Genomic DNA, 25,711 nt, shown 5'->3' with positions numbered 1-25,711 from the left:
AGATGTTACTAAGACACACCTTAAACACTCTTGACATGTTAGCGAGTTATAACATTTAAATTACTCTTTTTTTATCATCAATAAAGTACCTGAAAACAGGAGAAATAATCACGAGAGTGATACGGTGTTGTTTTCTCAATTCAACTTTTAGTTGAATGAGAAAAGACCGCGATTTCCCCAGGAATATGGGTGGAGACCAGAGCAATCGATCTCCGGCTCATAGATTAAGTGCATTTCGTAGATCACAGATTAACACTTTTAGGGACCACAAAATAAAGTAATCAATATAACGTTTACACATTACTCTCACAATGGGTGTCTCTTGATACCAGTCTGTTGAGTTGGGTGGTGGACTGGCGTCCTCTGCTGGAGATTGAGCCCAATCTGGTAGATCATTTGAGTCTGGCTGAGGCAGGGGTGGAGGGGACAATGGGGCCAGGGGGTAGGAGGGAGATCCCTTTGACGTTTCACTACAGTTTTATTTAGTTTAGTCACACAATTTCTCAATTCACAGTATGTTTACCAATTGGCTGTGCAGCCAGACAGTGTTTCAGTTTGGATGGGAGCGTCGCAGCTATTTTCAAGTCTCTTTAGAGATGTTCGATCGGGTTTAAGTCCAGGCTCGTGTCAAAGGTGCCTTTTGGCAAACTCCAAACGGGCTGTCATGTGCCTTTTACTGAGGAGTGGCTTCCATCTGGATGCTGTATCACCTGATTGGTGGAATGCTGCAGAGATGCTTGTCCTTCTGGAATGTTCTCCCATCTCCACAGAGGAACTCTGGAGCTCTGTCAGAGTGACCATCAGGTTATTGCTCACCTCCCTGACAAAGGTCCTTCTTTTCCAATTGCTCAGTTTAGCTGGGCGGCCAGCTCTAGGAAGTCTTGGTGGTTCCAAACTTCTTCAATTTAAGAATGATGGAGGCACTGTGTTCTTGGGGACCTTCAATTCTGCAGTAATGTGTTGGTACCCTTCCCCAGATCTGTGCCTCGACACAATCCTTTCTCGGAGCTCTGCGGACAATTCGTTCGACCTCATGGCTTGGTTTTTGCTCTGACATGGACAGTCAACTATGGGACCTTATATGGGACCTTATATAAATAGATATATGCCTTTCCAAATCGTGTCCAATCAATCGAATTTACCACTGGTGGACTCCAATCAAGTTGTAGAAACATCTTAATGATGATCAATGTAAACAGAATGCACCTGAACTCGTTTTCGAGTCTCATAGAAAAGGGTCTGAATACTTTTTATGTTGTATAAATTTGCAAAAATGTCTACAAAACTGTTTTTGCAAAATGTGGAAAATGTCAAGAGGTCTGAATACTTTCCGAATGCACTGTATTTGCCAATCCTTTTGCATCATCCCTCTCAACTATAAAATATTTCAATTCCTCATCAATCCATAGGGACTTTTACAGTCATTTTCTTAATGGGTGCATGCTTATTAGTAGCTGGAATTAGCAATTCTTCAACATAGGAATCACTACAAAACGTTGTGTATGATATCAGGGTGGCAGGGTAGCCTAGTGGTTAGAGCATTGGACTAGTAACTGGAAAGTTGCAAGATCAAATCCCTGAGCTGACAAGGTACAAATCTGTTGTTTTGCCCCTGAACAGGCAGTTAACCCACTGTTCCCAGGCCGTCATTGAAAATAAGAATTTGTTCTTAATTGACTTGCATAGTTAAATAAAGGTAAAAAAATGAATATATATGTTATACACTATATTAGGACCTAGCCTTTGGAACCTTGTTTTTTCTCGATATTGCTACTATATTATGATCACTATATCCGATGGATGTGGATACTGCTTCAGAACAGATTTCTGCAGCCTCGGTAATGATGTGATCAGTACATGTAGATTTTTTCATTCCTGTGCAGTTTATAAATACCCTGGTAGGTTGACTGATAACTTGAACCAGGTTGCAGGCACAGATTACAGTTTGAAGCTTTTTCTTAAATGGACAGCTTGATGAAAGCCAGTCAATATGTAGGTCACCCAGAAAAAATATACCTCTCTGTTGATATCACATACATTATCAAGCATTTCACAGATACGGACTGTTAGCACTTGGTGGTCAATAGTAACTTCCCAAAAGAAGGAATGAAAACTCCCTAGAGTTTCATTCCTGTCCTGCAGCTTAATTCAGAAGGACAACTGTATATTTGATGTGTCTGGGTGGTTTAATACATAACCCACAGCATAATTATTAACCTGACCATGTTTAAAGAGATATTCAATTTCTGATGTGTTATTGTTAACCATCTACCAACCACTTCCCTTCTTTATGAGGCTTTCTAAAAAGCTCCCTGGTCTTTGTAGTTGAATCTGTGCTTGAAATTCAATACTTGACTGAGGGACCTTGGAGATGTTGTGTGTATGGGGGACAGAGAAAAGGTTAGTCATTCAAAAATCATATCAACCACTATTATTTCACACAGAGTGAAGTCCATATAACTTTTGTGATTTCTTAAGCCACATTTTTACTCCTGAAGTAATTTAGGCTTGCCTAAACAAAGATTTGCAAGGCACTATGTATACATAGAGCAATGTCACAAAATAGATCTCAAATGTATTTTGTCTGGTTTTTCCCCCCTGTCTGTACTGCATACTGATGTAGGATCTTAATTGTATCACCCTGTTGTAGCAGAACCTTCCTGCAATGCAGGACATTTAAAATGTTTAGTGATTTTGAGGTTTAAAAAGGCATCTGAAGGTTGAAATTTCAGACTTGATTTTCCCTTACAAAAAATGTTGCACCCCCACTATTTTTTTCCATTAATTATAATCCACATAATAATTCACATTTCCTATTGCTCCGGAACAATTCTTCTGCTGTAGCAAACTGGCTGAAATTAAGATCCTACATCTGTATATTGACATATAATTGAGAAAATATTTGAAAGATTGCTCAAGAAAAGTATTAGTGTAATCAGAAAGGATTCTAGTAAAATGTCTGAGTAGGGTTGAGAAATTCTGTCAACTTTCCCAAAATTGTTAATTCTGTTAACTTTCCCAGTTTTCCAGTTGGGGAAAATTCCTGGAAGTGCAAATTTTGCAAACATACTCCTGAGAGTTCTGTATATACAGTACAATAGCTGGACAACTGTAATCATTCTGGTTCTGAACAGCAGATGGCAATCTTCACAACCCTGCTCAATGTGACAGATTCACAAATGATTGTCATTGTATGTCAGGAATTTTCCACTTTAATTAATCACCCATCAACTTCAACCTCATATCATTACATTCTAAAGTTATTATGACAAGATTAATGAATTTGTGTCCTTGTTTAATATGTGTAGTCATGTAGTTACTGTAGTTGCTAATGGTTAGCCCTGTGTGTCTTCTTCACATTAGTGCTTGTGTATACAATATGACCTCTGTTGATGTGTATTGAGTTGACACTTGTTTCTCATGTGTTACAGGGTCTCTCTGGTTCGGTGGGAATAACTGGCGATAAAGGCCTAAAGGTACAGTACAAGCAGTATGCATAGTCTTATCATGGAGACAGAAACACAATACATGTGGTTCACTTAAAGGCCACTATGAAACTACTGAACAAAAATATAAATGCAACATGCAACAATTTCAACGATTTTACTGAGTTACAGTTCATATAAGGAAATCAGTAAATTGAATGAAATGAGGTTCTATGAAATTAATGAATAAGACCCACATTTATGGATTTCACTTGACTGGGCAGGGGCGCAGCCATGGGTGGGCCTTGGAGGGCATAGGCCCATCCACTTGGGAGCCAGGCCAACCTGGGGAGCCAGGCCCAGCCAATCAGAATATTTTTTCCCACACAAAAGGGCTTTATTGCAGAGAAATACTCCTTAGTTTCATCAAATGTCCGTGTGGCTGGTCTCAGACAATCCCGCAGATGAAGAAGCCGGATATGGAAGTCCTGGGCTGGCGTGGTTACATGTGATCTGTGGTTGTGAGGCAGGTTGGATGTACTGACAAATTCTCTAAAATGACGTTGGAGGCAGCTTATGATAGACAAATGAACATTCAATTTTGGCATCAGCTCTGGTGGACATTCCTGCAGTCAGCATGCCAATTGCACGCTCCCTCAAAACTTGAGACATTGTGTTGTGTGACAAAACTGCACATTTTAGAGTGGCCATTTATTGTCCCCCGCACAAGGTGCACCTGTGTAATGATCATAAGCTTCTTGATATGCCACACCTGTCAAGTGGATGAATTATCTTGGCAAAGGAGAAATGCTCACTAACAGGGATGTAAACTAATTTGTGCTCACAATTTGAAAGAAATAAGCTTTTTGTGCACGTGGAACATTTCTCTGATTTCTTTAATTCAGCTCATGAAACATGGGACCAACACTTTATATGTTGCGTTTATATTTTGGTTCAGTATAAGTAACTCTAAGAACTTCTTATAGTTACTCAGTCTCATAGTGACCTTTGTGTTTAAATTCATTGGTTGGCGAATTATATCATTCTCCAGGCTCAGCTATTTTTGGCCGGGCAGTGCAAGGTAGCAAATATAAACACCTTATCACATTTATAGGACACCCCTGGATTATATGATGGGTTTTATATGATTTCATGACCACTACAAACGCAGACTTGGGCAAACATTTTAATAGGGCAGAAAAGTACCTGCTACTGAGCTAGTTAACGATATCAGGTGTCTCTCCATACTTGTAAACGGAAGCATTAAAAGGTTTAGGAGTATGAGGTGGTAGGTAAGGGATATTGCATCATCACTACACACACAGGCACACACACACACACCTGTGCATTCGCACACACACGCTCTCATATAAACGTATGATTATGTGGGATGTGGATAATATAATATGAGGTGGTGTGAAAGTGGTTTGTACCCCAGTTAGTCACCTGGCCAGTGTATTGTATTACAACCTCTGCTATATAATATAGACTCATACCCAGGCAGAGAGCATAGTGGGGGGGGACAGGGAGACAGGAGTAGGAAGCAGAGGAAGAGGGATGACTAAGAGAAATATTTGTGGCATCTGGGCAATATGACCAATAATGATCCATTTGAAAAAGTTATGTGCCATCTACATATCCATTAATACCTGTAAATAGCTGAAGGTTCTTCATTGATGTAATGTCCTTTGCAGGAACATTGGTACAGTTTTACTCCATTGTTGATGTTTACATCATTAAATTGGGTGCAGTTAACCTCTGTACATAACCAGAGACACAATTACTCAATAGCCCCGCATATATAATCATAATTACAAAGTCATTAATCAGAAGATTAAACAACTGTAAGCAAAAAAATAATAAACTAAATTAAACACTGATGTGACTCACAGTGTTGTGCATACATCTTAATTTGATTGTAAGTAATCAATTCGGATTTGTTTTATATTAGCATTTAAATGGTTCTCATTGACTGGACCCATGCGATAAGCTCCCATCTCTTCTTTCTTCCTCTCTCTATCATTCTCTCATCCTCTACTCATACTCTCTCCATCACTCTCTCACCTCCTTTGTCCTTCATCCAGGGATTCCAGGGCATTGCTGGAGAGCCAGGTCCAGATGGTCGTTCAGGCCCTCTGGTGAGTCTAGCATGAGTAGACAGCACTATTGCAACCAATACTGATTTAGTGTTGGGGACTTAGGCCATCATCACACACAGAGTGCAGTGTTACTGACTACTGTCCCACGACAGGGCCCACCTGGACGGACAGGACCAACAGGTATCCCTGGGCCACTGGGAGAGAGGGTAAGTGACACATTTAAGATGGATGTGATTGATGTGATTCTCAAATAGGACAGGTTTGAACAGTGTATGTGTGTGTTGCTGTCTCTCTGCATCAGGGCTTCACTGGGAAGGAAGGTGTGGAGGGACCCCAGGGGCCAGTAGGCATGTATGTAAGTGATGCTTCTGTAGGGCCTACTGGGCAAGGGGTTTGACCGACACACTGACAATGTCTCTGTTTGGTATTTTTGACTGATGACACTGCCATGTCATCCTGTGTGTGCAACTTAGCTTATTTATGTTACCAGTCCTGTGTTTCTCGTCCCCCAGGGTTTCCGGGGTAGCATGGGAATGCGTGGCACAAATGGTCACACCGGACATAGGGTAAGGACACAGTATTTGAGTCATGTAATCAGTGGACACTATTCCAAATGGCCATCCCAGACCTGTGGGCCTCAATTTATACCAACAGCATCACATTGTGTATTTCCTTTCAAATGTGTAATGATTGGTGTGGTGGACTGTGTGTTGGTGTCCCAGGGGAGACTGGTGTAAGAGGCCTGTCTGGTCTTACTGGGAAGCCTGGACCTCCAGTAAGTAACTGTACTGTCGTTAACAAGTCCACATACAGTATGTGACAAGTCCTTGTAGACAACTTCATTGAGTCTGGTGTTAGTTTAAATTATGTGTGTATTGAGCCTGTTCTGACCGGGCTGTATTTTATAGGGTGTATCAGGACCTCATGGGGATAGAGGCCCTCCAGGACCTCAGGTGAGATCAACAGGAATCACATATCAGAACTACATTTCCTAAATATCTTGAAAAATCAATCTGTAATGTAATCCATGCCTTTCAATGGTGTCTCTGGGTTTTTTCCTCAGGGTCGGCTAGGGGATCTGGGACGCACAGGGCTAGAGGGCCCACAGGTAAATTACAGCAGAACTGGCCTTTTCACTACTCCCTCAGCAGTTCTTATAGATCCATGCTCTATACACTGCCAATATATAGTTAGTCTTGCTTGGCCAGACCAATAGTGTAGACACAATACACACTGGGAACAAGACTAATAGATGAAGCTACTCACCTGTCTGTGTGTTCCAGGGCCCCTTGGGTCTGCAGGGCTCAGATGGAGCCACGGGAAACCGGGACCAAGGGGAAGCAGGGGGCCTCCGGGGCCACAAGGCTCTAACGGACCAGCAGGAATCCTAGTGGGTACTACTTTTCAGACACTGCTCTCTTCTCCCCTAAACAACCTCTGAGGACTGTAACCTCTGTACACACTAAAAAGTGTTTAATGGTTCTATATCGTGCCAAATAAGGGTTCTTTGGCTTGTCACCATAGCGGGTACCTTTTTGGTGCAATATAGAACCCTTTTTTGAATGTTCTATAAAAAAAAGATGCTCATAAAGTTTTGAATAGAAACCTTTATGGTGCTATAAATAACCATTTTTTAAGGTTCTTCAAATAACCATTAAAAAAAGGTTATTTAAAGCACCAAAAAAGGGTTGTAACCATCTCAATGGTTCTACAAATAACTTTTTGAACGTCCATACAGAGTTTTGTATTATATTATATTGTTAAAATTCCATAGGTGTCTGGAATGGCTGGGGGTCCCTGAGGAGAAAATTTAGAACCACTGATTTAGTCAACAGTTCTCAGTTGACAGGCCTTACGTTACTCTTTCACAAGACACTGTTGCTGGCCATGCTCATATTTTACATGTAACGACATAACACAACAGATTAGATCAACTGGAATGACACTCTCACTCACAGTTGCACAAAAAGAGCTGTGAGCAAATCGTGCCCCAAAATATTCTAATGAGCTGCCACGCCTACGTTTTTATCACTAAAAGATGAAAGAACCATTTTCTGAATGGCAAATAACCATTGAACGGCTCAAAGCATTCTTTGAGTCATTATGGTTCCACATAAAACCATCTCCCTTACCAAAGAACCCTAGAAAAAAAATCTAAGTGTGTAGAACCTCTATAGAACCTCCTAAACTCCTAGACTATGGGACATTAAGTCTCTGATGCCTGTTGGATGCATTTTATGTCAGGCTTCAGTGGGTGAATTCAATACATTTATTTGTAATTTATTACATGGCTTACGATTCAAAGCCCATTGGATGCTTATTTGGCATGGCTTGGGATGCCAAGCACAGCCCTTTGGACACACCTCATTCCTGAATTTTTATATATTTGTACTATTTTCTACATTGTAGAATAATAGTGAAGACATCAAAACTACGAAATAATAAATATGGAATCATGTAGTAACCAAATAATATATTTTATATTTGAGTGCAACTACATCTGCGATCCTGTGCATGTGGATAAATAAAAATGTAATCAAAAAATGTAATCTGTGTTCCATTGTAATGCTTTGTTGTCCTTCTTTTAAACCTTGTATGGTCCATCTTCAGGGAATGACAGGGGCTGGTGGACTAATTGGACCAGCGGGGAAAGAGGAGTAATGGTAAGTACAGCAATTGTAATAGATGATAATGATATATCTAGGGTTGCAAAATTCTGGTAACTTTCCCAAAAAGTTCCAGGTTTTCAAGAAATCCTGGTTAATCCTGGTTAATCCTGGTTCCTGCTTATTCCCTGATTTAGGAATGTTACCACAATTTTGCACCCCTAAATGCAGTTGAGGTCAGAAGTTTACATATTAGCCAAATTTAATCTGAGTAAAAATTCCCTGATTTAGGTCAGTTAGGATCACCAAATGTCAGAATAATAGTAGACAGAATGATTTATTTCAGCTTTTATTTCTTTCATCACATTCCCAGTGGGTCAGAAGTTTACATACACTCAATTAGTATTTGGTAGCATTACCTTTAAATGATTTAACTTGGGTCAAAAGTTTAGGGTAGCCTTCCACAAGCTTCCCACAACAAGTTGGGTGAATTTTGGCCCATTCCTCCTGACAGAGCTGGTGTAACTGAGTCTGGTTTATAGGCCTCCTTGCTCACACACACTTTTTCAGTTCTGCCCACAAATGTTCTATAGGATCGAGGTCAAGCTTTGTGATGGCCACTCCAGTACCTTGACTTTGTTGTCCTTAAACCATTTTGCCACAACTTTGGAAGTATGCTTGGGGTCATTGTTCATTTGGAAGACCCATTTGCGACCAAGCTTTAACTTCCTGACTGATGTCTTGAGATGTTGCTTCAATATATCCACATCATTTTTCCTCATGATGCCATTTATTTAGTAAAGTGCACCAGTCCATCCTGCAGCAAAGCACCCCCACATATGATGTTGGCACCCTCGTGCTTCACGGTTGGGATGTTGTTCTTCGGCTTGCAAGCCTCCCCATTTTCCTCCAAACATAACGATGGTCATTATGGCCAAACAGTTCTATTTTTGTTTCATCAGACCAGAGGATATTTCTCCAAAAATTACGATCTTTGTCCCCATGTGCAGTTGCAAACCATAGTCTGGCTTTTTTATGGCGGTTTTGGAGCAGTGGCTTCTTCCTTCCAGAGCGGCCTTTCAGGTTATGTCGATATAGGACTCATTTTACTGTGGATATGGGTACTTTTGTCCCTGTTTCCTCCAGCATCTTCACAAGGTCCTTTGCTGTTGTTCTGGGATTGATTTGCACTTTTCGCACCAAAGTACGTTAATCTCTAGGAGACAGAATACGTCTCCTTCATGAGCGGTATGACGGCTGCGTGGTCCCATGGTGTATTGTACTTGTGTACTATTGTTTGTACAGATGAATATGGTACCTTCAGGTGTTTGAAAATTGCTTCCAAGGATGAACCAGACTTGTGGAGGTCTACAATTTTATTTTCTGAGGTCTTGGCTGATTTCTTTTGATTTTCCCATGATGTCAAGCAAGAGGCACTGAGTTTGAAGGTAGGCCTTGAAATACATCCACAGGTACACCTCCAATTGACTCAAATTATGCCAATTAGCCTATCAGAAGCTTCCAAAGCCATGACATAATTTTCAGCAATTTTCCAAGCTGTTTAAAGGCACAGTCAACTTAGTTTATGTAAACGTCTGGCCCACTGGAGTTGTGATACAGTGAATTATAAGTGAAATAATCTGTCTGTAAACAATTGTTGCAAAAATTACCGACTTGCCAAAATGATAGTTTGTTAACAAGAAATTTGTGGAGTGGTTGAAAAACAAGTTTTAATGACTCCAACCTAAGTGTATGTAAACTTCTGACTTCAACTGTATGTATAATCTAGCAATTTGTGATGTGTGTTAAACCACACTTTTTTGGAACATCACAGGGTATGCTGGGACCTTCTGGTGATCTAGGTCCTCCTGGACTGGATGGCGAACAGGTTTGTAGGACACACTCCGAACAGGAACTCTGTGGTCTCAGCCAGGTGAGTTTTCTGACAGTCCTCTTCCATTTCCTGTTTCCAGGGCACTCCTGGCCAATCGGGGTTGGAGGGGCAAACAGGAACAAATGGGGAAAAGGTTGGTGATAGTGACACTATGATGCCTAAACAAACACCTAGAGATATATTTCACCATCTTTCACTTCTCACTACTTCTTCTACTTCATGTGTATTCCAGGGAGACCTAGGGCCTTGTGGGAAACTTGGTCCTCCAGGGCAGCCTGGAGCTCGAGGTCTACAAGGACTCAAAGGGTTACAAGGCTCTCCTGGACCTATGGGAATAGAGGTGAGCACCGTCACCTGCCTATGGCATTGGACATCTACTGTACATACCTGAACCATCACCTGTAGATTCTCACATGTGTACCTAGCACACATCCATTTACCCAGGCATCATACACACAACCAGACCATACACATACAGTATACTCAGCAGTGTATAGTAATTAAAGAGATGTCTCCTTTGGTTCCCAGGGTGATGTTGGACCTCTTGGCGTTGCTGGTGGTCCAGGTTCCAAAGGGGAGAAGGTTAACAAACACTGACTTTTCGGCACTCAGTGATTTACATATTTAAGCCATCAATATAAATGTGCTGTGTGTACAGTATAGTGCATATCTATTCATTGATTAACATTGTCAGAAGGTGAATTCACCAATTTGTAAGTCGCTCTGGATAAGAGCGTCTGCTAAATGACTTAAATGTAAATGTAAATGTAAACATTTGTGCGTTTGACACAAATTTTTGACAGGGCCATATAAGTGTTGGTTGTGGTTACAAACAAGTTGAAATCTGGTTGAAATAAAGTAATTACAAACAAAAATAATGAAATTACAAATGGGTTGAGATCTGGTTGAAATAGTCATTACAAACAGGTTGAAATGTGGTTGAAATAGCATCATTACAAATAGGTTGAATTGTGGTTGAAATAACCTCATTACAAACAGTTTAAAATTTGGTTGAAATTACATCATGGACCAGAGACTCTGGGTTCGAGCCCAGGCTCTGTCGCAGCTGGCCGCGACCGGGAGGTCCGTGGGGCGACGCACAATTGGCCTAGCGTCGTCGGGGTTAGGGAGGGTTTGGCCAGTAGGGATATCCTTGTCTTATCGCGCGCTAGAGACTCCTGTGGCGGGCCGGGTGCAGTGCACGCTAACCAGGTCGCCAGGTGCACGGTGTTTCCTCCGACACATTGGTGCGACTGGTTTCCGGGTTGGATCGGGCTCTCCCGAGCCCGTACGGGAGTTGTAGCGATGAGACAAGATAGTAACTACCAACAATTGGATACCACGAAATTGGGGAGAAAATGGGGTAAAATTCAAAACATTAAAAAATAAAAATAAATTACATCATGGTGATGTCTGACTGACATGGCTGTTATTTGTAGGGTGATGTGGGGCCTCTGGGGCCCACAGGGCAGGAGGGTCCATGGGGGACCTTGGGGCAAAATGGGGAGAAGGGACCAAAAGGAGAGAAGGGCCACATCGGACTTATGGTGAGTGCCCAGATGCCAATACATAATGAGCTGCACATTCTAGTTTATGTTTTGAAACCATGAAACGGAATCAAAATCATTTTCAATATGATTTTTGAGACGTGGCTTTGGGTGATCAATTTGATGACTGGTACATCACCTCTGTTCTGTATCCACCAGAGTCAGTCAGGATTCATGGGAGAAATAGGACCTGCAGGCTTGTCAGGGCTACAGGTGAGTCAGGAAGTGACAAGCATCAGATACTATATATGTCACTCAAAGTAAAAAATACATTTTAAAAAGTTGCCATTAACTGGCATTGATCAATGTCCACTTTTGCACATTTTTTCCCCCAATAGGTTAAATCAAATCAAATTTATTTATATAGCCCTTCGTACATCAGCTGATATCTCAAAGTGCTGTACAGAAACCCAGCCTAAAACCCCAAACAGCAAGCAATGCAGGTGTAGAAGCACGGTGGCTAGGAAAAACTCCCTAGAAAGGCCAAAACCTAGGAAGAAACCTAGAGAGGAACCAGGCTATGTGGGGTGGCCAGTCCTCTTCTGGCTGTGCCGGGTGGAGATTATAACAGAACATGGCCAAGATGTTCAAATGTTCATAAATGACCAGCATGGCCCAATAATAATAAGGCAGAACAGTTGAAACTGGAGCAGCAGCACGGCCAGGTGGACTGGGGACAGCAAGGAGTCATCATGTCAGGTAGTCCTGAGGCATGGTCCTAGGGCTCAGGTACTCCGAGAGAGAGAAAGAAAGAGAGAATTAGAGAGAGCACACTTAAATTCACACAGGACACCGAATAGGACAGGAGAAGTACTGGGGAGCGCCAACCCAGACAGGAAGATCCCCCCCAGGGACTGTATGAAAGAGCCCCAGTAAGCCAGTGACTCTTAGCCCCTGTAATAGGGTTAGAGGCAGAGAATCCCAGTGGAAAGAGGGAACCGGCCAGGCAGAGACAGCAAGGGCGGTTCGTTGCTCCAGAGCCTATCCGTTCACCTTCCCACTCCTGGGCCAGACTACACTCAATCATATGACCCACTGAAGAGATGAGTCTTCAGTAAAGACTTAAAGGTTGAGACCAAGTTTGCGTCTCTTACATGGGTAGGCAGACCATTCCATAAAAATGGAGCTCTATAGGAGAAAGCCCTGCCTCCAGCTGTTTGCTTAGAAATTATAGGGACAATTAGGAGGCCTGTGACCGTAGCGTACGTGTAGGTATGTACGGCAGGACCAAATCAGAGAGATAGGTAGGAACAAGCCCATGTAATGCATTGTAGGTTAGCAGTAAAACCTTGAAATCATCCCTTGCCTTGACAGGAAGCCAGTGTAGGGAGGCTAGCACTGGAGTAATATGATAAAATATTTTGGTTCTCGTCAGGATTCTAGCAGCCGTATTTAGCACTAACTGAAGTTTATTTAGTGCTTTTTCCGGGTAGCCGGAGCATTGCAGTAGTCTAACCTAGAAGTAACAAAAGCATGGATACATTTTTCTGCATCATTTTTGGACAGAAAGTTTCTGATTTTTGCAATGTTACGTAGATGGAAAAAAGCTTTCCTTGAAATGGTCTTGATATGTTCTTCAAAAGAGAGATCAGGGTCCAGAGTAACGCCGAGGTCCTTCACAATTTTATTTGAGACGACTGTACAACCATTAAGATTAATTGTCAGATTCAAAAGATCTCTTTATTTCTTGGGACCTAGAACAAGCATCTCTGTTTTATATGATATTTTCCTCAAAGAAGTTCATGAATTCATCACTGCTAAAGTGAAAGCCATCCTCTCTTGGGGAATGCTGCTTTTTAGTTAGCTTTGCGACAGTATCAAAAAGTAATTTCGGATTGTCCTTATTTTCCTCAATTAAGTTAGAAAAATAGGATGATCGAGCAGCAGTAAGTGCTCTTCGGTACTGCACGGTACTGTCTTTCCAAACTAGTCGGAAGACTTCCAGTTTGGTGTGGCGCCATTTCCATTCCAATTTTCTGGAAGCTTGCTTCAGCGCTCGGGTATTTTCTGTGTACCAGGGAGCTAGTTTCTTATGAGAAATGTTTTTAGTTTTTAGGGGTGCAACTGCATCTAGGGTATTGCGCAAGGTTAAATTGAGTTCCTCAGTTAGGTGGTTCACTGATTTTTGTCCTCTGGCGTCCTTGGGTTAGACTTCTCTGCTCTGTTAGGCCCTTTCTCGATTCATTTTTCCTCAACTCCTCACACCCACTTTTCTTGCTTCTTTCTCAAAACCCATTGGAGAAGAAGGCCTGAAGTGAGGGACCTTGAATCTTCTCCTCCAGTATGGTTGAGAAGGAAGCAAGGAGATAGGATGCAAGGAATCAGGGAAACACTCAGGTTTGCGATGAGTGTTGTCAGGATGTACAGTGATCCGTTGGTCTCTTCTATTTCTTCCCAGGGTATTATGGGCCCTAGGGGGCCTCCAGGGCCTGATGGACCTCAGGGAGAGAAGGTAATATCTTGATTCCCTAGCCTGCACACCAAATGGAGTAGCAATTCAGGATAGGGAAATTATAAACGCTTCCATCTATAATTCCAATTTTTTTCTCTGTCCCTTTCTCCCCAGGGGAGTCTGGGCCTAGCAGAGCCATCGGACCTCAAGGCAAAACAGGACCTCCGGTAAGGGTCGCTTCATAACCTAAGTGCATGGTGAAGGGCATTATCCATTTGTCCTTTTGGTCTGATTTCATGTTGTCTTGTTGTTGTATTCTAAGGGGGTGGCTGGACTTCAAGGAGTCAGAGGTGACACAGGGACGCCAGGACCACAGGTCAGTGTCTCACCGTCTCTTAGACCATGGTCTAGTCAAGTCAGCCATGTTCCCAGTGATTCTCCTACGAATAACATTGTCCATGTGCTGGTGTGGTATCTATTGCAGGGTCCAGTAGGGAAGGTTGGGACTGAGGAGACTTGGGCCATAAAGGTGAGCCAGGACTAGATGGAGAGAAAGGGGAGCCAGGGGGACCAGGCGAGCCAGGAGAACAGGTGAGCCCATTCAGTGTTGCATTCAGTTTGGCCCCTAAAGCAAGTCCAATGTTCATGGGAAATAGACAGTAGCCCATTTAACCCCAATTTAATGTCTGGTTTTCTTATGAATATCATTTTCAAAATATACTGTACCAAATCAAAAATAGTCTACAATGTATGTTTTGATTTTGTAATTGTCTCTCTAGGGGGTTGACGGTCTGCCAGGCATCAGAGGGCCCCCAGCACTTCTTGGTTTGGAGGTAAAGAACAGCAACATCTTAGCCTGGTCCCAGATCTGCTTGTATACTTGCCAACTCCATTGCTCATTATCAAGTCAAACATGTCCCGCACTCAGGCTATGTCCCGCACCTCATACACATATCTACCATTAACTCTGTATTATATTTTACTCTTTGCTTCTGCTTCATTCTTCCTTGTTTGTTGTTGTCTCCTCTCCCACCACAGGGGCCACAGGGTGAGGTGGGAGCCCAGGGGCCAGAAGGTCCCCTAGGGGCATTGGTGAGTTCACAAACACAGGGGTGGGGCAAAGGGATGCCACAGATTATGTAATTAGTTCATTATGCTCTTATAGCAACCGGTGTCCGTCTAAGTTTATTATTTAGCCGATATTGATGACCTCAAGCAGTGTCAAATGGGCATATTGTGATATTGAAAAGCTAGCAGCACTACCAGAAGGTCACTGATATTTTCTACCCTATTATCTTTCTCTGACATCTGGTAAGTTTCTTTAAGTCATTCTACTGTGTTGAATGTTTCAGGGTGTCAGGGGAAACCCAGGACCTGAGGGAAAACAGGGACTGAAAGGAGAGAAGGTGAGATCAGGATTCTCTGTTTCTCTATTGTTCTCTTCTCTTCTTGTGCTGTGAAACCCAGTCTCAGGTCCCATGTTCTCCTCACCTCTCTGGGGACACTCATGCATACAGAGAGGCTAGACTAGGTCCCCCTGTTTGTTGATGCTGTGTTTTCTCTACAGGGAGATGACGGCAGAGATGGATCACCTGGAAAGACAGGTCACATCGGAAGGAGTGTAAGAGCCCCTTCCTTCAATCCATTCAATGTAACAGTGGAAATAAAAGGGGTGTATTCTAGAAAAATAACAAATATTATTCAGGTTCCTGAATGAAAGATGAGGGATGCATCCCAACTGGTGCCCTGTTCCATATATACATGACACGCTATTCCCTTTATAGTGCATTACTTTTGAGTGGACTATAAAGGGAATAGGGTGTCATTTAGGAGACGAACGAGATGTGTCAGTGTGTTTTACCCTGTGTGTATTGCCTCGTTCACCAACATTGTAAACATCCACAGGGGAAAAGAGGCAAGGCTGGAATCAGGGGCACAAGAGGAGAGAGAGGACCAAAGGTCAGATGTTGGGTGATGTGAAGGGTCACACACACATACACAACGATCTCTTAACCATGATACTATAATATTTCATGGCGTGCACCAACATTTCCTGTCATTCCTACAGGGAGAGAGGGGACATGTGGGATTGATTGGTGTTCCAGGATGGGTGGGGTCTATAGTAAGTCCAACAGATTTCTACTCTCATCAATTAGGACTGTCGTCATCTATTTCACCATTTCATAATTCAATCCCAGACAGGAGAGTCTCTTACGTACTTCTCCTTTATCAGAAATATTATTTGATTAGAGAAAAGGATGTTGAAAGCAATGCATTGCTACATGATAATGCTTTAGATCAGCTGATGATTGATACACAACTGATGGATGTCTTTTCTCTCTCAGGGAATCCCAGGCTTGGGAGGAGACAGGGGGGATCAGGGTGAAAAAGGGAGTGAGGTATGAATAGATCAGGCTGAATTATTGATACTAGTGAATTTAGAGAGAAATGCACTGTGAAGACTTCACCCTCTGTGTTCCTCTCCCCACAGGGAGAAAAGGGGAACATAGGGCCGCTCGGTCTGCCAGGGCGTGATGGCCTAAAGGTACTTCTGGTTCTGACTTCTGTGTGAAAAACTTCTGGCATTCATAAAAATTCTCCAGATCAGCACTCTTAATCCGAGACACTACAAACGAGCCCTGATGTCAGTTTTAACACCATAGAAAAACGACATACTGACAGGTTTGGGAACAATCTAGAAATATGACATTTCCTAAAATACTCTGCTGTAAATAGTAGATGGGCTGTGACAGACATAAGTTTTACAAGGTAATCAGAGTCCTGTTGGGGTGCCAGGACAGACAAACTGACTAACTTTATGTTTTACAGGGTAGTCTGGGTCCTGTTGGGGTGCCAGGTCAGACAGACTGACTAACTTTATGTTTTACAGGGTAGTTTGGGTCCTGTTGGGGTGCCAGGACAGACAGACTGACTAACTTTATGTTTTACAGGGTAGTCTGGGTCCTGTTGGGGTGCCAGGACAGACAGACTGACTAACTTTATGTTTTACAGGGTAGTCTGGGTCCTGTTGGGGTGCCAGGACAGACAAACTGACTAACTTTATGTTTTACAGGGTAGTCTGGGTCCTGTTGGGGTGCCAGGACAGACAGACTGACTAACTTTATGTTTTACAGGGTAGTCTGGGTCCTGTTGGGGTGCCAGGACAGACAAACTGACTAACTTTATGTTTTACAGAGTAGTCTGGGTCCTGTTGGGGTGCCAGGACAGACAAACTGACTAACTTTATGTTTTACAGGGTAGTCTGGGTCCTGTTGGGGTGCCAGGACAGACAAACTGACTAACTTTATGTTTTACAGGGTAGTCTGGGTCCTGTTGGGGTGCCAGGACAGACAAACTGACTAACTTTATGTTTTACAGAGTAGTTTGGGTCCTGTTGGGGTGCCAGGACAGACAAACTGACTAACTTTATGTTTTACAGGGTAGTCTGGGTCCTGTTGGGGTGCCAGGACAGACAGACTGACTAACTTTATGTTTTACAGGGTAGTCTGGGTCCTGTTGGGGTGCCAGGACAGACAGACTGACTAACTGTATGTTTTACAGGGTAGTCTGGGTCCTGTTGGGGTGCCAGGACAGACAGACTGACTAACTGTATGTTTTACAGGGTAGTCTGGGTCCTGTTGGGGTGCCAGGACAGACAGACTGACTAACTGTATGTTTTACTAGTCTGGGTCCTGTTGGGGTGCCAGGACAGACAGACTGACTAACTTTATGTTTTACAGGGTAGTCTGGGTCCTGTTGGGGTGCCAGACAGACAGACTGACTAACTTTATGTTTTACAGAGTAGTCTGGGTCCTGTTGGGGTGCCAGGACAGACAAACTGACTAACTTTATGTTTTACAGGGTAGTTTGGGTCCTGTTGGGGTGCCAGGACAGACAGACTGACTAACTTTATGTTTTACAGAGTAGTCTGGGTCCTGTTGGGGTGCCAGGACAGACAGACTGACTAACTTTATGTTTTACAGAGTAGTCTGGGTCCTGTTTGGGTGCCAGGACAGACAGACTGACTAACTTTATGTTTTACAGGGTAGTCTGGGTCCTGTTGGGGTGCCAGGACAGACAGACTGGCTAACTTTATGTTTTACAGAGTAGTCTGGGTCCTGTTTGGGTGCCAGGACAGACAGACTGACTAACATGTTTTACAGGGTACTGGGTCCTGTTGGGGTGCCAGGACAGACAGACTGACTAACTTTATGTTTTACAGGGTAGTCTGGGTCCTGTTGGGGTGCCAGGACAGACAAACTGACTAACTTTATGTTTTACAGAGTAGTCTGGGTCCTGTTGGGGTGCCAGGACAGGTGGGCCCAAAGGGAGATCAGGTAAAACAACACTATCTGAACACACTGTTCCTCTCAAAACATCTATAGCAAGAACTCTCAATGATAACACCATATCCTCTAGTAACAATTGCCAAAAGCCATGATGAGGCTCATTCAATCTAAACTGATCTATCAGACTTTTGATTCCTTTTACTTTCTGAAAAGATTGATTGATAACTTTTCATTGACGTTTCATTATCTATTATTTCCCACCAGGGGAATATTGGACCGTCTGGGCCAAGAGGAACACCTGGGATGCCAGGACTACCTGTAAGTCCCCCTTCTGGATAATCTCAGAAATATTTTCTCAAGCCCTTTTAAATCTTCCCACATTTTACATTTCAGTCATTTAGCAGACACACTTATCCAGAGTGACTTACAGGAGCAAATAGGGTTAAGTGCCTTGCTCAAGGGCACATCAACAGATTTTTCAGCTAGTTGGCTCGGGGATTCGTACCGGTGACATTTCGATTACTGGCACAACACTCACTGCCGCCCAAATGGCCCTCTATTCCTTATGCAGTATAGAATAGGGTGCCATTTGGGGCACTGCCGACGGAAATCGTAGTTCTTGCGAGGACAAACGAGCACTAGACCACAAAGTTCATCTTTCAGCCACGTAGCTTAACAACCCCTGTCTATTAACCATCAAGACGAAGACTATGCATGCTTCATCGAGGCGTTATTATGACGATTAGGATAATGTCTCGAATTCCATTTTAATTGCAGACTGTCTTAATAAGCAAGACTCTGTTAACTCAAGTCCATTTCCTTATTATCACCAGGCTGTCCTGCCATTATGCCATTCTCTCCGGGTTTAGCTGTAGATTATTACTCTTTTCAACTTGTGGCCATTGAAGACGCCATTGCCTCGCCTCTAAAAGCAGTGAAGCTGTGGCTAATGTGATCGTAATGCAGTGAATAAGAGGGCATTGAAAGATTGAAACAGCTGTTAGTGCAGAGCAGTGTGCTTCAGAACTGATATTCAAACTCATCTCCTTTTATTCTCTCTTTATCTGTAGGGTTTGTTTGGCGAGAAGGTATGATATAACATCTTATTTTCTCGTCTTTTCAAATCATACACACATTATCTTCTTTCAAAACCAAACCCCATGTAGAGTTGTGTGTTAGCTTTGTCTCACAGTGCCTAGATTAAAAGAAAACATTCACAACCACATCATGTCATCACACTGGAAGATACAAAGGAAAGTAATAGGAAGTGTGCATTTCCTTATAAAATTACATTTGAATATGCCATTGCAAGTATGGAATGGTATAAGTCCACTCTCATCGCATTATGGGCTGTATTTCCATAGGGTTTGAAAGGCTTTGAGGGATTTCCTGGGCAACCTGGGACAAGGGGCCTGCCGGTAAGTGACACTGATTTCATACGCATTGGTCCATTGACCACAGAGACTCAATACCATTGCATCCATTACACAGCACTTAAGGTTGCAAAATTCCGGTTACTTTCCCAAAATTCCCAGGTTTTCCAGAAATCCTGCTTGGAAGATTCCCTGATTTCCTGCATATTACCACCTGATTGAAGCATTATTCCAACCAGAATTTATGGAAAACCTGGGAATTTTGGGAAAGTTACTGAAATTTTCCAACCCTAGTCCCACTCTTTTGTTGCGTTTGTTTCAGGGGGCACCTGGACTCCCTGGACTTCCAGGACCCTCAGTAAACATGACCCTTACTCAACTCAAGGCAAGTCATTTATGATCAGCAAGTAGGTCTGTGTCTCAAATTGTATTCCCTACCTAGTCCACTACTTTTGGGATGCAGATGTAATAGGCCATTAGATGAACTGGTGGAAGGAATAACTCCATAATGATCATATCATTCTCATCACCATTGTAGGACCTTCAGTACCTGTCAGATAAGCCCAACTACCCCCTGATCCAGACCCTGCTGGACTCTCTGCACCAGGACCTGAGGCTGCTGGTAGACTCCCCTGATGGCAGCAAGGAGCACCCTTCCACCACCTGCATGGAGCTGTGGCTCTGCCACCCCGACTACGCCAGCGGTCAGAAACCCTCTGTCTATACCTGTACTGTATATCTATAACCCAAAGCTAATTTAAAGGCACATAAGAATGGCCACAGCATCCTAATCTCAGGACTCTCACGTTTTCAATGCAAATTAGAATCAATAAGTGCATCGAAGACGTCGTCCCCACAGTGACCAAACGTACATATCCCAACCAGAAGCCATGGATTACAGGCAACGTTCGCACCAAGCGAAAAGCTTGAGCTGCCGCTTTCAAGGAGCACAACACTAATCCGGACGCTAATAAGAAATCCCGCTATACCCTTAGACAAACCATCAAACAGGCAAAGCATCAATACAGGACTAAGATTGAATCATACTATACTGGCTCTGATGCTCGTCGGATGTGGCAGGGCTTGCAAACTATTATGGACTACAAAGAGAAACCTAGCCATGAGCTAACCAGTAATGCCAGCCTACCAGATGGGCTAAATTCATTTTATGCTTGCTTCGAGGCAAGCAACACTGAAGCATGCATGAGAGTACCAGCTGTTCCAGATGACTGTGATCATGCTTTCCATAGCCGATGTGAGCAAGACCTTTAAACAGGTCAACATTCACAAGACAGATTACGGCCAGACGGATTACGAGGCTGTGTACTCAGAGCATGCGCAGACGAACTGGCAAGTGTCTTCACTGACATTTTCAACCTCTCCCTGACCTCTCCCTCTGTAATACCTACATGTTTCAAGCAGACCGCCATAGTCTCTGTGCCCAAGAAAGTGAGGTTAACCTGCCTAAATGACTACCGCTCCGTAGCACTCACGTCGGTAGACATGAAGTACTTTGAAAGGCTGGTCTTGCCTCACATCAGCACCAATCATCCCAGAAACGCTAGACCCACTCCAATTGCTTACCACCCCAACAGATCCACAGATGACGGAATCTCAATCGCACTCCACACTTCCCTTTTCCCACATGGACAAAAGGAACACCTATGTGAGAATGCTGTTCAATGACTACAGCTCATCATTCAACACCATAGTGCCCACAAAGCTCATCACTAAGCTAAGGACCCTGGGACTAAACACCTCCCTCTGAAACTGGATCCTGCATGCTTTGTTCCCTCCTGTACTCCCTGTTCACCCACGACTGCGTTGCCAAGCATGACTCCAGCACCATCATTAAGTTTGCTGATGACACAACAGTGGTAGGCCTGATAGTCTACAGGGAGGAGGTCAGAGACCTGCAGTGTGGTGCCATTACAACAACCTCTCCCTCAACGTGAGAAGGGTACGACAGAGCCTTTTACCCCTCAGGAGACTGAAAAAATTTGGCATGGGTCCCCAGTTCCTCCAAGTTCTACAGCTGCACCATCAAGAGCATCCTGGCGGGTTGCATCACCTGGTATAGCAACTGCTCTGCATCCGACCATAAGGTACTACAGAGGGTAGTACGTACGGCCAAGTAAATCGCTGGGGCCAAGCTTCCTGCCATCCAGGACCTATATAATAGGCGGTGTCAGAGAAAGGCCAAAAAAAGTGTCAGACTCCAATCACCCAGGTCATAGACTGTTCTCTCTGCTACCGCACAGCAAGCTGTACCGGAGTGTCAAGTCTAGGTCTAACAGCGTCTACCCCAAAGCCATAAGACCGATGAACAATTAATTAAATAGCCACCCGGGCTATTTGTATTGACCCCCCCCCCCTTTGTTTTTACACTGCTGCTACTCAAATCAAAATCAAATCAAATTTATTTATATAGCCCTTCGTACATCAGCTGATATCTCAAAGTGCTGTACAGAAACCCAGCCTAAAACCCCAAACAGCAAGCAATGCAGGTGTAGAAGCACGGTGGCTAGGAAAAACTCCCTAGAAAGGCCAAAACCTAGGAAGAAACCTAGAGAGGAACCAGGCTATGTGGGGTGGCCAGTCCTCTTCTGACTGTACCGGGTGGAGATTATAACAGAACATGGCCAAGATGTTCAAATGTTCATAAATGACCAGCATGGTCGAATAATAATAAGGCAGAACAGTTGAAACTGGAGCAGCAGCACGGCCAGGTGGACTGGGGACAGCAAGGAGTCATCATGTCAGGTAGTCCTGAGGCATGGTCCTAGGGCTCAGGTCCCCGAGAGAGAGAGAGAGAGAGAGAGAGAGAGAGAGAGAGAGAGAGAGAGAAAGAAAGAGAGAAAGAGAGAATTAGAAAGAGCACACTTAAATTCACACAGGACACCGAATAGGACAGGAGAAGTACTCCAGATATAACAAACTGACCCTAGCCCCCGACACATAAACTACTGCAGCATAAATACTGGAGGCTGAGACAGGAGGGGTCAGGAGACACTGAGGCCCCATCCGAGGACACCCCGGATAGGGCCAAACAGGAAGGATATAACCCCACCCACTTTGCCAAAGCACAGCCCCTACACCACTAGAGGGATATCTTCAACCACCAACTTAACATCCTGAGACAAGGTCGAGTATAGCCCACAAAGATCTCCGCCATGGCGCAACCCAAGGGGGCACCAACCCAGACAGGAAGATCACATCAGTGACTCAACCCACTCAAGTCACGCACTCCTCCTAGGGATGGTATGAAAGAGCCCCAGTAAGCCAGTGACTCAGCCCCTGTAATAGGGTTAAAGGGTTAGCGTTAGGGTTAGAGAATCCCAGTGGAAAGAGGGGAACCGGCCAGGCAGAGACAGCAAGGGTGGTTCGTTGCTCCAGAGTCTTTCCGTTCACCTTCCCACTCCTGGGCCAGACTACACTCAATCATATGACCCACTGAAGAGATGAGTCTTCAGTAAAGACTTAAAGGTTGAGACAGAGTTTGCTTCTCTCACGTGGGTAGGCAGACCATTCCATAAAAATGGAGCTCTATAGGAGAAAGCCCTGCCTCCAGCTGTTTGCTTAGAAATTCTAGTCACAATTAGGAGGCCTGCTTCTTGTGACCGTAGCGTATGTGTAGGTATGTACGGCAGGACCAAATCAGAGAGATAGGTAGGAGCAAGCCCATATAATGCTTTGTAGGTTAACAGTAAAACCTTGAAATCAGCCCTTGCCTTGCTACTCACTGTTTATTATCTATGCATAGTAACTTTACTCCTACTTACATGTGCAAATTACCTTGACTAACCTGTACCCCCTGTATATACAGTGTCGCCTCTTTATTGTTATTTTATTGTGTTACTTTTAATTTTTTATTTAGTTTATTTAATAAAAAATGTCTTAAGTAAGCAAGCATTTCACAGTAAGGTCTATCTATACCTGTTCCATTCGGTGCATGTGACAAATACAATTTGATTTGATTTAGAACCGCTGGGCCTTTCAACGTATAAGTAATCACTAGCGAATGTGTCCCTAAAGAATGTGTCCCTAGAGAAGTACCCGCTAGAGAATGTGTCCCGAGAGATTGTGTCCCTAGCGAATGTGTCCCTAAAGAATGTGTCCCTAGAGAAGTACCCGCAAGAGAATGTGTCCCTAGAGAATATGTCCCTAGAGAAGTGCACGCTAGAGAATGTGTCCCTATTCACTAATTTTCATATGAAAACTAGTGAATATACAGGAGCTTTTCAGGTCAGGATGAGGGTACACTAACTCTGAGGTTATGGTTGCTGTGTGTCTGTACAGGGATGTATTATATTGACCCCAACCAGGGCAGCCCCAATGATGCTCTCCTAGTCTACTGCAACTTCTCTGGCACACCCGCACAGACCTGCCTTCACCCCGAGACGCCCAGGTAGACAACAACATCATCAGTACCCCACACACCTCACCTCTCACCCTCACACCTCTCTATTTATCCCTCAGTGGGGATGCTCCTGCAATACCAAATACAGCAGGTGGCTACAGAATAATGAGATACTGTCTGGACTAGCGGAGAACACATCCATTTATGACAGGAATCCAAATAGATTTTTTTTGCCTTTGAGCTAAATGTTAATATCAAGGACTGTGAACAGACACATTTTTAAGTGTTTTGCCTCCAGATATCAGTGTCAACGTTTTAGAACTCAAGACATCAAGCATTGTGTGTCTGACAATTGAAACCTAATGTCCACAATCATATTCATACTTAATACCCATACTCATACATAATCATAATTGTTTATACCTGTAGATGACCATGAAGGCCTGGCTTAAGGATTCAGAGACAAACAGCTCATTCCAATGGCTCAGCAAGCAGGAACAAGGATTTCAGGTTTAATGTTATCTCTTTCATGATATCATTCTCTATCACTCTCTCATTCTCCTCTTTGATGCACGCTCTTCCTCAGCCTGTCATACTCTCTCTCCTCTGTCAACTATTCTCTGAACATGCCAATTCATAGTTACTTCAATTCAATTAAAAATGCATCAGTTGGCTGTTTTCAATTTGTACTGGTGTCTCTCAGACTGTCATAGCAGAGGTATAAAGCATAATTGTTCACAAACAACCACTCCGTCTCCCCTGGCCACTGGCAGTTCTATTACCCAGGGGCCAATGTGGTTCAGATGCGTTTCCTGAGGTTGCAGAGTTGGAAAGCCGTGCAAAGGATCATCTACTCATGCCACCCGGGACACAGGCTGGGTCACACAGACAGAGAGGTCAAGTTCCTGGCAGACACAAGGAGGCAGAGTTTCTTGGGAGCACTTAAGGACTGCATGGTACATTGATTTTGATGCAATAGACAAACATTTATTTAAATATTTCACCCATTGTTAAAGTAACTGTATCATTAAAGAGATACAATATCTGCATATCAAGCATGAAAGACATCTGTTTGCAGGATTTCTGATGCTTATCCCAGGCCAACTGTGTTACTGATTCAAATGTGTTACTGATTCAACTGTTTCTGATTCACTGTGTTTCTGTGTTTATGCTGGGACAGCCTGGAGAAGAGGTGGATTCTCTGGAGCCGCGGGAGTCTGTGTTTGAATTTGAGGACCTCAACCTGCTTCCTGTGAGAGATGTGGCTGTCTTCGGGGGTGGAAACTTCACACATGAATTTGGCTTCACCATCGGGCCCATCTGTTTCAGCTAGAGAGGGAGAGAGGGGGCCCTTATTGCTCCTTTTCCACTTGCTTGGACTCTCAGAGCCAGGATAAGAGCCTGTGTTCAGGACCCCAATACATCTAGAGAACAAGAGGACAAAGGGAATCGCTCTACCATTTTGTGAAGGCATCACTCCTCTTTCCATGTGATATATTTGTTGGAGAACATCGATCAATTCTCTTGTCAACTGGCTCCACATAAATTACTCTTTGAGAGGGCATCAACTTCCACAGGCTCAAATTCTTTCGGACAATTGTATTTTTGTTTACAGAGACATTTGTTGTGTAATGAATAATTTATATAATGTTGTTTTGATTTCTATATGTAATGGTTATTTAGAATTTTTTTCAAAAACATTTTAGAACAGCAGTTTATGATGCTG

General features: G+C 43.4%; 2 protein-coding genes and 3 long non-coding RNA genes across 5 annotated transcripts; all 5 read left to right on the top strand.

The window, feature by feature from the left end:
• The first annotated feature begins 5,507 nt into the window (after window positions 1–5,507).
• LOC135533853 (uncharacterized) lies at window positions 5,508–6,091 on the top strand. The gene is made up of 4 exons (XR_010454599.1): window positions 5,508–5,563; window positions 5,677–5,730; window positions 5,826–5,879; window positions 6,037–6,091. It is a non-coding gene; the product is annotated as an uncharacterized LOC135533853 (long non-coding RNA).
• A 155-nt stretch (window positions 6,092–6,246) lies between these two features.
• Window positions 6,247–6,633, top strand: LOC135533855 (uncharacterized). Its single transcript, XR_010454600.1, has 3 exons — window positions 6,247–6,299; window positions 6,433–6,477; window positions 6,588–6,633. It is a non-coding gene; the product is annotated as an uncharacterized LOC135533855 (long non-coding RNA).
• Window positions 6,634–9,967: 3,334 nt separating this feature from the next.
• LOC135533856 (acetylcholinesterase collagenic tail peptide-like) lies at window positions 9,968–14,035 on the top strand. The gene is made up of 7 exons (XM_064961064.1): window positions 9,968–10,018; window positions 10,104–10,157; window positions 10,257–10,364; window positions 10,553–10,606; window positions 11,464–11,571; window positions 11,731–11,784; window positions 13,970–14,035. Exons 1-7 carry the CDS (start codon window positions 9,968–9,970, stop codon window positions 14,033–14,035), a joined length of 495 nt encoding a protein of 164 aa, XP_064817136.1.
• Window positions 14,036–14,121: 86 nt separating this feature from the next.
• On the top strand, window positions 14,122–14,475 carry LOC135533857 (uncharacterized). Its single transcript, XR_010454601.1, has 3 exons — window positions 14,122–14,190; window positions 14,286–14,339; window positions 14,448–14,475. It is a non-coding gene; the product is annotated as an uncharacterized LOC135533857 (long non-coding RNA).
• Window positions 14,476–14,507: 32 nt separating this feature from the next.
• Window positions 14,508–25,318, top strand: LOC135533854 (collagen alpha-1(I) chain-like). The gene is made up of 15 exons (XM_064961062.1): window positions 14,508–14,554; window positions 14,743–14,788; window positions 15,002–15,055; window positions 15,316–15,369; window positions 15,531–15,584; window positions 16,455–16,508; window positions 19,323–19,340; window positions 19,617–19,670; window positions 19,948–20,010; window positions 20,164–20,329; window positions 20,876–20,975; window positions 21,643–21,730; window positions 23,661–23,813; window positions 24,759–24,941; window positions 25,166–25,318. Exons 1-15 carry the CDS (start codon window positions 14,508–14,510, stop codon window positions 25,316–25,318), a joined length of 1,287 nt encoding a protein of 428 aa, XP_064817134.1.
• Window positions 25,319–25,711: the final 393 nt, after the last annotated feature.

Source organism: Oncorhynchus masou, unplaced genomic scaffold (genome assembly GCF_036934945.1).
Source record: "Oncorhynchus masou masou isolate Uvic2021 unplaced genomic scaffold, UVic_Omas_1.1 unplaced_scaffold_2730, whole genome shotgun sequence".
Lineage (NCBI taxonomy): Eukaryota > Metazoa > Chordata > Actinopteri > Salmoniformes > Salmonidae > Oncorhynchus > Oncorhynchus masou.
This window is presented reverse-complemented; position numbering and strand designations above follow the sequence as displayed.

What these genes read in the sequence shown, in the direction of transcription:
- LOC135533854 (XM_064961062.1), top strand. Translation starts at nt 14,508, where the DNA reads ATGGAGAGAAAGGGGAGCCAGGGGGACCAGGCGAGCCAGGAGAACAG. An exon ending in AGGGACTGAAAGGAGAGAAG is followed by an intron (nt 15,370 to 15,530) that starts GTGAGATCAGGA and finishes TTTTCTCTACAG; the next exon opens with GGAGATGACGGCAGAGATGG. An exon ending in GAGCACTTAAGGACTGCATG is followed by an intron (nt 24,942 to 25,165) that starts GTACATTGATTT and finishes ATGCTGGGACAG; the next exon opens with CCTGGAGAAGAGGTGGATTC.
- LOC135533856 (XM_064961064.1), top strand. Translation starts at nt 9,968, where the DNA reads ATGCTGGGACCTTCTGGTGATCTAGGTCCTCCTGGACTGGATGGCGAA. An exon ending in CAGGAACAAATGGGGAAAAG is followed by an intron (nt 10,158 to 10,256) that starts GTTGGTGATAGT and finishes TGTGTATTCCAG; the next exon opens with GGAGACCTAGGGCCTTGTGG. An exon ending in CAGGCTTGTCAGGGCTACAG is followed by an intron (nt 11,785 to 13,969) that starts GTGAGTCAGGAA and finishes ATTTCTTCCCAG; the next exon opens with GGTATTATGGGCCCTAGGGG.